This window comes from Colobus angolensis, unplaced genomic scaffold (assembly GCF_000951035.1).
Source record: "Colobus angolensis palliatus isolate OR3802 unplaced genomic scaffold, Cang.pa_1.0 Scaffold9, whole genome shotgun sequence".
Classification (NCBI taxonomy): domain Eukaryota; kingdom Metazoa; phylum Chordata; class Mammalia; order Primates; family Cercopithecidae; genus Colobus; species Colobus angolensis.
The window spans coordinates 6951279-6960713 of record NW_012122931.1 but is presented as its reverse complement, the minus strand read 5'-3'; the positions used below and the strand labels follow the sequence as shown (position 1 = coordinate 6960713).

General features: G+C 55.0%; 1 protein-coding gene across 1 annotated transcript in view; it reads left to right on the top strand.

The window, feature by feature from the left end:
* Window positions 1-212: 212 nt before the first annotated feature.
* DNM1 (dynamin 1) overlaps window positions 213-9435 on the top strand; it is a gene marked incomplete at its 3' end in the record, with an annotated part of 32659 nt that continues 23436 nt past the window's right edge. The window contains exons 1-9 of the mRNA XM_011931456.1: window positions 213-284; window positions 563-712; window positions 1032-1235; window positions 1964-2062; window positions 2157-2317; window positions 4259-4401; window positions 4529-4664; window positions 4860-4927; window positions 8074-8212. Coding sequence (XP_011786846.1) covers window positions 1064-1235; window positions 1964-2062; window positions 2157-2317; window positions 4259-4401; window positions 4529-4664; window positions 4860-4927; window positions 8074-8212 — 918 coding nt within the window. The remainder of the gene's footprint in view (window positions 285-562; window positions 713-1031; window positions 1236-1963; window positions 2063-2156; window positions 2318-4258; window positions 4402-4528; window positions 4665-4859; window positions 4928-8073; window positions 8213-9435) is intronic.

Genomic DNA, 9435 nt, shown 5'->3' with positions numbered 1-9435 from the left:
AATTCTGTGACCCAGGCGACTTAAGGAAAAGTATTTTCCACCTTTCTGGACTGCCATATCCCCTTAGTTACCTGAAGCCCTTGGGCTAAGGAGTCGTGGGGCCAGCACTTTGGAGGGAGCTTTGGCTCTCCCAGGGGCAGGACAGGTACCCCTGGGACAGAAGGCGCACCCTCATATCTTGACCCTCCTTTGACCTCTAAATCATTGCAGGGATTTCCTGCCTCGAGGATCTGGCATTGTCACCCGACGTCCCCTGGTCTTGCAGCTGGTCAATGCAACCACAGGTACGTGCCCTCCTTCACCAGCAGCCAGGCCTGCCCACTCCAGCGTCTCCCCCGTCCCCAAGCTGAGGGCCAGCCTGGCCACGAAACTTGGTTGCTGTGTGACTGTGGGCCTCATCCGCCTTAGGGATAGCGGGGATCAAAATACATAACGGAGACGTGGGTGGTGGTTCTGCTTGGGTGTGTCTAGGGAGTTCTATTACCGGTGGGAGATGAAAACCCCCAGGTGGGGTTCCAGAACTTGATGCCTACTGCCCTTCCCCTGCCCGCTTCTGGGGCAGAATATGCCGAGTTCCTGCACTGCAAGGGAAAGAAATTCACCGACTTCGAGGAGGTGCGCCTTGAGATCGAGGCCGAGACCGACCGGGTCACCGGCACCAACAAGGGCATCTCGCCGGTGCCTATCAACCTCCGCGTCTACTCGCCGCATGGTGAGGACCCTGGCCCCGCCCCAACCTCTACGAATCATTTTCTTGGCCACGCCCCTCTGCGTGCCTCTCTCCTCCTGCAGACTCCGCCCCTAGAGCGACCCTGCCTCTGCATCATCCTATTCCAAGCTCCACCCAGCCGTGGATTCCGCTCACTTCCGGCCACGCCTCCAACGTGCAGCCACTTTCGCCCTGAGATTTCCTAGTCCCGCCCACCTGCCACCCTGCTCCCAAGCAGCTCCTCTAAGCCCCGCCCTATTCCTTAACCTCGCCCGCGGCCACGCCCCTCGCCTTGAGCCCGCCCTCTCGCCGCTCTGTCCAGTGCTGAACCTGACCCTGGTGGACCTGCCCGGAATGACCAAGGTCCCGGTGGGGGACCAGCCTCCCGACATCGAGTTCCAGATCCGGGACATGCTTATGCAGTTTGTCACCAAGGAGAACTGCCTCATCCTGGCCGTGTCCCCTGCCAACTCTGACCTGGCCAATTCTGACGCCCTCAAGGTCGCCAAGGAGGTGGACCCCCAGGGTAGGTTCCCACCCGGTGACCAATGCACAAAATCCCAGGCTTGCAGGCTGTCTATTCTTAGTGTAAAGGGGAGCCTCTGAACGGTCTAAGAATAGTGGTAGGATCAGATTTGTACCTTTAAAAATAATTTTGGGATTACAGGCCCATGCCTGTAATCCCAGCACTTTGGGAGGCCAAGGCGGGGAGATCGCTTGAGCCCAGGAGATGGAGACAAGGCTGAGCAACATAGTGAGACCCCATTTCTACAAAAAAATTAAAAATTAGCCGGGCACCGTGGTGCATGATTGTGGCCCCAGCTACTCATGAGGCTGAGGCTGGAGAATCACTTGAGCCTAGGAGATTGAGGCTACAATGAGCCCTAATCGCACCACTGCAGTCCAGCATGGGCAAGAGTGAGACCCTGTCTCAAAAAAGAAAAAAAGGCCAGGTGCAGTGGCTCACACCTGTAATCCCAGCACTTTGGAAGGCTGAGGAGGGCAGATCACTTGAGGTCAGGAGTTGGAAACCAGCCTGGCAACAAAGTGAAATCCCATCTCTAACAAATAAAAAAAACAAGAAGAATAAATAAAAATCATTTTGGCTACTCTGTGGAAAATGAATAAGGGGGAAAGAGAGGAGGCAGTGAGCGGGCAGGGGGCCGTGGAGGCAGGGGGGCGGGAGCGGGAGTGCATGGAATCATGTGTGAGAGTGGGTGCAGTTGTAGACAGCCCTCCCGCTGGTGCACCCAGGCCAGCGCACCATCGGGGTCATCACCAAGCTGGACCTGATGGACGAGGGCACAGATGCCCGTGACGTGCTGGAGAACAAGCTGCTCCCCCTGCGCAGAGGTAAGCAGGCCATGCCCCTCAACCACTCCCCAGCCCTTCGCCACCCCTCTCCTGCCCTTGAGGCTGGTTGCCCTGACCTTGATACTGTTCACAGGCTACATTGGGGTGGTGAACCGGAGCCAGAAGGACATTGATGGCAAGAAGGACATTACTGCCGCCTTGGCTGCTGAACGAAAGTTCTTCCTCTCCCATCCATCTTATCGCCACTTGGCTGACCGTATGGGCACGCCCTACCTGCAGAAGGTCCTCAATCAGGTAGGTGACCAAGCCAGGATGGGCCTGGGGAAACAAGCATGAAAACAGGATAATTTAAGTGTGTTCTGAGAGTGACCAGCAGAGGTTAGCCTCAGATAGACAAACTGAGGCTCAGAAAATCAAAGCAACTTTCCCACAGCCCCACAGCCAGGTAGCAGCAAAGCTTCGCTGATATTCCCCTGTCTGGGACCTGCCAGGGAAGCCCTGGAAGTCCCCAACATGGAGAAGGCCAAGACCTATGTGGAGGGTGTCATGGGGAAGAGCTTGGGTTTGGGGGCCAGGATTCAAGTATACTTGGCTGAAGACCTTGACAGGGAATCCCAGGGGCTTTCTCAGGACTTTTCTCCATCTGGAATGGGGCATCCAGAACTGAGGCGTGTGTGTGTGTGTGTGTGTGTGTGTGTGTGTGTGTGTGTGTCTGTCTGTCTGTGTAGGCAAGACCTGGGTTCCACTCCCAGCTTTGTCATTCCCCCTCTGAGACACTCTCTCTGGCTCTCTGAGCCTCTATTTCTTTTTTCTTTATTTTCATTTTTCTTTATTTATTTATTTTGAGATGGAGTTTTGCTCTTGTTGCCCAGGCTGGAGTGCAATGGTGCAATCTCGGCTCACTGCAACCTCCGCCTCCTGGATTCAAGCCATTCTCCTGCCTCGGCCTCCCAAGTAGCTGGGATTACAGGTACACACCACCACGCCTGGCTAATGTTTGTATTTTTAGTAGAGACAGGGTTTCACCATGTTAGCCAGGCTGGTCTCATATTCCTGACCTCAGGTGATCTGCCCGCCTTGGCCTCCCAAAGTGCTGGAATTACAGGCACGAGCCATAATCGTGCCTGGTCTCTAAGCCTCTATTTCTGCATCTGTAAAATGGAGACAATGGTGATCAGACCTGTTTCGTAGGATTGTTGTAAAGGTTCAGGGAGATACTGTGTGGGGGCCCTTAGCGAGGAGTGCTAGAACTTGAGAATGACCTCAAAGGAGGCTTTAAACCCAGAGGGTCCAAGGGGCAGCCCTCTGGCCACCCCTGCCTCAGACACACGTCTAAAAATATTAAATTGGAATGGTATGGTGGTTCACGCCTGTAATCCCATCACTTTGGGAGGCTGAAGCAGGTGGATCACTTGAGGCCAAAAGTTCGAGACCAGCCTGGCCAAAAAATACAAAAAATTAGCCGAGCATGGTGGTGAGTGCCTGCAGTCCCAGCTACTCAGGAGGCTGAGGCAGGAGAATTGCTTGAACCTGGGAGGCAGAGGTTGAAGTTGCAGTAAGCCAAGATCACACTATTGCACTCCAGCCTGGGTGACGAGTGAAACTCCATCTCAAAAAAAAAAAAAAGAAAAAAGAAATAAAAATAAAAAAATTGGCTGGGTGCGGTGGCTCAAGCCTGTAATCCCAGCACTTTAGGAGGCCGAGGCAGGCGGATCACGAGGTCAGGAGATCGAGACCATCCTGGCTAACACGGTGAAACCCTGTCTCTACTAAAAATACAAAAAGAAATTAGCCGGGCGTGGTGGCGGGCGCCTGTAGTCCCAGCTACTCTGGAGGCTGAGACAGGAGAATGGCGTGAACCAGGGAAGCTGAGCTTGCAGTGAGCCGAGATCATGCCACTGCATTCCAGCCTGGGCGACAGAGCGAGACTCCGTCTCAAAAAAATAAAAATAAAATAAAAAAATAAAAATATTAAATTGGCCAAAAATCAGGAAATTCCAAATACAAATCCAGATTTCTGGCTTTATTGAAAATTATGCACCCATTAATTCAACTAATATATCTCTGCAAGCTCCTTCTATGAACCAGCTTTCATGCCAGTGGTCCGGGCAGCAGTGGCAGGGCTGCCCTCCTTAGCTCTCCACCTCACCACGTTCACACAGTCCCCTGGCATCCAAGTCCCTTCCTGGCCCTGTGACCATCTGTCCTTAACCCTTTCCTCACCCTTACCCCCAGCAACTGACGAACCACATCCGGGACACGCTGCCAGGGCTGCGGAACAAGCTGCAGAGCCAGCTGCTGTCCATTGAGAAGGAGGTGGAGGAGTACAAGAACTTCCGCCCTGATGACCCGGCTCGCAAGACCAAGGCCCTGCTGCAGTGAGGCTTCCCCCGCTCCTGCTCCTATCACTGAATCCCCGCCCCCAGCCTCTCAGCATGGGGCTCTCCCAGGGTTCCCTTTGCTGGGCTGCTCCTGCCCGCTCAGGCCACACCACTCTCCCCCCAGGATGGTCCAGCAGTTCGCCGTAGACTTTGAGAAGCGCATTGAGGGCTCAGGAGATCAGATCGACACCTATGAACTGTCAGGGGGAGCCCGCATTAACCGAATCTTCCACGAGCGCTTCCCCTTTGAGCTGGTCAAGGTAGGTCAGGCAGCGCTGGGGACAGGATGGCTCAGGACCCCGTCACCCTCACTCAGGAGTCTCTCTGTGTGTGCTTTTGCTGACCCCAACCCCAGAGGCCCTGATGCCCAGCCCTGGATGTGGTGTGGGCCCTGTCTTGACCTCCCAGGTAGGAGAACAGGCCCTGACCAGCCTTTTCTCTGCTTTTCTACACAGATGGAGTTTGACGAGAAGGAACTTCGAAGGGAGATCAGTTATGCTATCAAGAATATCCATGGCATTAGGCACGTATTGGGGCCTGGGAGGGGGGCTGAACTCCAGAAGCAGGGGGTCTGGGACAGAGGCGCAGGGAGTGATGAAGTGGGCCTCCCTCAGGAAGGACTGAGAGCTCTGTTCCCCAGTCCTCTCGACCCCAGCTATTTGGCTCCCTGCATGACAGGTTCCAGCTTGGGGAGGTGGACCCGGGCCACCCCGCCTACTGCAACTTGCTGGGCCAACTGGGCACAGCCCAGGGTGCGGGTGGCCAGGGAAACACCCTCTGGGGCTGGGCCCATCCCCAGGGTGAGATAGCTCCCCTAGTGCCACCCGGGTGACTGGGCAAAGATGCCCAAACCACTAGGTAGGGCCTGGGGTGGAGCATCTAAGTATGAAGCTGTGTCCTTTTATGACGGCCGGGGACTTTGCAACCCTCCAGACCCTCCTGTATTCACATTAGCCCAGAGTCAGTCCCATTCCACCCCACTGTCCTCCTTCTAGGCAACCTGTGGAGCAGGAAACAGGATTGGGAGGTGGAATCTGTTCCTCAAAAGCTTAGATCCCCTTCAGGGGATCCAACAAATCCATTGGGCAGGAAAATTTAAAGCACCTACCCTCTGCCAGGCAGTGAACAAGACCCAGTGTCCCCTGCTCTCATGCAGGTTCATTTCCAAGATTTGGCATGGAATTTACTTCCTGATAACTGCACTGGCCAATTCACAGAAAAAAAGATCTCTTTCCTAGTCTTAAACCAAAACACTCTATTCCTGGAAAGGCTCTTATGGAGAACCCAGTTTGGCAATTTTCAAGTCATTTCTGGCCATAGAAGCTTCTGTATGCACAGACCCTTATGAGGAAGCAGGACTTATATGTCAGATTCTCAGTCCTCTCAACCACCTCGTCTTGCCCCAAAGAGCCTCAGTTGAAAACCTTTCATTAGGGCCCAGCGCAGTGGCTCACGCCTGTAATCCCAGCACTTTGGGAGGCCAAGGCAGGCAGATCATGAGGTCAGGAGATTGAGACCATCCTGGCTAACATGGTGAAACCCTGCCTCTACTAAAAATACAAAAAAATGAGCCGGGCATGGTGGCGGGCGCCTGTAGTCCCAGCTACTCAGGAGGCTGAGGCAGGAGAATGGCGTGAACCCAGGAGGCAGAGGTTGCAGTGAGCCCAGATCACGCCACTGTACTCCAGCCTGGGCAACAGAGTGAGGCTCTGTCTCAAAAAAAAAAAAAAAAAACCCTTCATTAGAACCCCTCCCTCCCATTTTACAGCTGGGGACACTGAGGCCCAGAGAGGGGTAGTGGAAGGGCCCTTCGGGCAGAGTTCATGGGCTTGGGGAGGGGCCTCGGCCTGGCCGTCCTGGCTGGCACTGGCCTGTGACACTGTGCCCTTCTCCCGCTCCGGGCGTTCAGAACGGGGCTGTTTACCCCAGACATGGCCTTTGAGACCATTGTGAAAAAGCAGGTGAAGAAGATCCGAGAACCGTGTCTCAAGTGTGTGGACATGGTTATCTCGGAGCTAATCAGCACCGTTAGACAGTGCACCAAGAAGGTAACCCGGAGGCCCGGGCCAGCCCCCACTGCCTCTGCCCCGCCCTGCACTGCTGCCAGGCGCTCCCTCCCCATGTCCCCCCCCCGCCTCCTCGGTAGCATGTACAGACCTCAGCGGGGTGGGGAGGCAGGCTGCCACTGACCAGGAGAGAATGTGCCTCTGAGGGGGCCTCACCCACCCCTGGTCCCCGGGTCTGGGGACCCAGGGATTGGACATGGGTGAGACGGGGATGATGGCTGGCTGTTTACCCCAAGAGCCCACCAAGAGCTCCCTCAGCTCAGAGAATAGGGCTTGAGGGGACCCTGCGCCCCCTCCCTGTCCTCAGAGGTGTCATCTTTGAGAGCTCCAGGGAGGGGTCTGGGGAAACCTTAGCCTTGGAGACAGGTGAAGTGCAGCGTCTTCTCGGGCACTGCTCGGTGGGCCTGGGTGGCCAGAGGGGTGCAGAGGACCCAGGACTAGCAGGTGCCCTGGCTCCCGCCTGTCCTTCATCCTCCCCATCCTCACTTCACCCTCACGCAGGACCCTCACGCAGGGCCTCTCCCTCCCTTCCGTCCACATTTGGCCTTCCAGGGATAGAGCCCTTCTCCCATCTGCGCCACCACCCAAGCCTCACAGAACCACACAGGGAGGCAGGGCAGGGAGGACAGTGCTCATTTCACAGCACGAACACTGAAGCTCCAGGAGATCAAGTGGCTTGCCCAAGGTCACAGTAGTCAGGAGGTGGCAGAGCTGTTACTTGAAGCCACGGCTCTGGACTCCAAGTCCAGTGCTCCTCGATTCCACCCTCCAGCCTCCCTTCCTTTCCTCTCCCCACTGCTGTCCTGGCCCCTCTCTATCACCACCTCCACTCTTTCTGTCTTTCCTCTTTTCTCTTTCTGTCTTTTGGTTCCACCAAACCCCTGTGGAGGAGAGACAAGGAATGTCCCTTGAAGAGAAAGGGAGGGTCACGACCAGAGCAGGGAGCTGGAGAGTGGAGGTCAGGCTGCTATGCTGCAACTCCAGGAGGCCACCTCTGCACCATGATTTATGAGAATGGAGCCCCTTGGAGTTGTGCAGTGCATGGCCTGGGCAACTGGACGCGGCAACCCTAGAGATAGGAAATGGTGCTGAGGTTTGGAGTCAGGATGAAGCAAATTCCAGGACACTGGGAAACGTAGAATTGAACAGGATGGATGGATGAGGTCCTGGCCTTGTCCTGGCCTGGGTCAGCTCCTTAGAAGAACCCAAGGCTGTGGACAAAGATGGCACTGGGAGAGAGCAGGCAGCCTCAGTGAGGCCGAGGAGCAGGGGAGCATCCCTGGGAAGAGGATCTGAACTCAATAGGGGTATTGTACGGAGCAGGGACTTGGTCCCTCGTACCTCTGGCCATACCCACGGAGCCCAGGGGATGCTTGGCAGCACCTGGGAGGTGCCGACCCCGGGTGGCGAGGGAGGGCCGGTCCCACGCTCACATTGTCTTCTGTTCTCTCTCTCTCTTTATCTGTGTCGATGTCTCTCTCTTCCCCCATGCCCGTGCCATCCTCTCCACCCCTGGATTCCTGTCTCTGCTTGGCTTTCACCCACTTCTCCTCCCCACCCACGGCTGCTCCTCCTCCTGTCCCCACCTCCTCCCCAGGTGCAGGATATGCCCCTTCACACCTGACCTCGCTTTTGAAGCCACAGTGAAAAAGCAGGTGCAGAAGCTCAAAGAGCCCAGTATCAAGTGTGTGGATATGGTAGTCAGTGAGCTCACAGCCACCATCAGAAAGTGTAGCGAAAAGGTATGACGGCCGCCTGGGCGGGGCTGGACCTGGCTGCCCATTCCTTGTGGCCATGGCCTCCCGTGGGCAGAACGATCTCCTGAGCAGGCCTCACGGCTACTCACAGGGACCCAGCCCTAGTGTTTCCTGCCAGTTTCTAACCCTGGGTACTTGCACTCATGACTCCTCCAGGCCCCCATCCCTGCCAGAAGACTTGACTCCAACCCAAGCCTCCTTGGTGGCACCTATGCCAGTGATGAAGATGATGTTAAGGAGATGGCAGCTGTTTACTGAGCACCTACTATGTGCCAAGCACAGGCTAAGTGCTTGCCCTTACTATCTGACTCAGTCCTCTCAACCACCCTGAGACGTGGGTAGTGTTGTTATTCCCATTTTGCAGATGGCAAAACAGAGTCTCAGAAAAGAGAAGCAGAGTGTGATTCAGATTTAGGAAGGTCAGAGGAAAGGGTGTGAGGCCAGGGACTCCTGGGCAGGGGGAGCTGTCCTAGTTCCTCAAAACCAATTTTCCTAAAAGCATACTGGATTACTCACTTTACAGTGAGTAATCTGTGCATGCTAGACAGGGGCGGCCTCTTTTGAGTTGTCTGTGACTTTTTAGATGCCTTTTTCCTATTTGTCTGCTTTTGGGCATTTTGAGAATTTTTAGCCAGGTTGTCTAAAGCAGTTCTTCCCAGAGGAGTGCAAGAGAATCAGTTGCCTGCAGGAGCTTCTCCAGCAGGCTAAATCAGAGGTGCCAGGGGTGAGCCCAGCCTCACCTGTATCTGAAGGACTTTCCTATGCTGGTGGGTGGAGGCACATCCGCCTTAGCATTGAGTTTCAAGTAAGCATCAATCATCTCCATTCCTTTTTTTTTTCCGAGATGGAATCTTGCTCTGTCACCCAGGCTGGAGTGCAGTGGCACCATCTCGGCTCACTGCAACCTCTGCCTCCTGGGTTCAAGCATTCTCCTGCCTCAGCCTCCCGAGTGGCTGGGATTACAAGCATGCACCACCACCCCTGGCTGATTTTTGTATTTTTAGTAGAGGTGGGGTCTCACCACATTGGCCAGGCTGGTCTCTAACCCCTGACCTGAGCTGATCCGCCTGCGTTGGCCTCCCAAAGTGCTAGGATTACAAACATGAGCCACTGCGCATTCTTTTTCACTGAGCAGTGTGTTGTGTAATCCTTGTATGTTGCTACATAAAGATTGGTCTCATGCCTTTTTGTTTTTTTTTTTTTTTTGA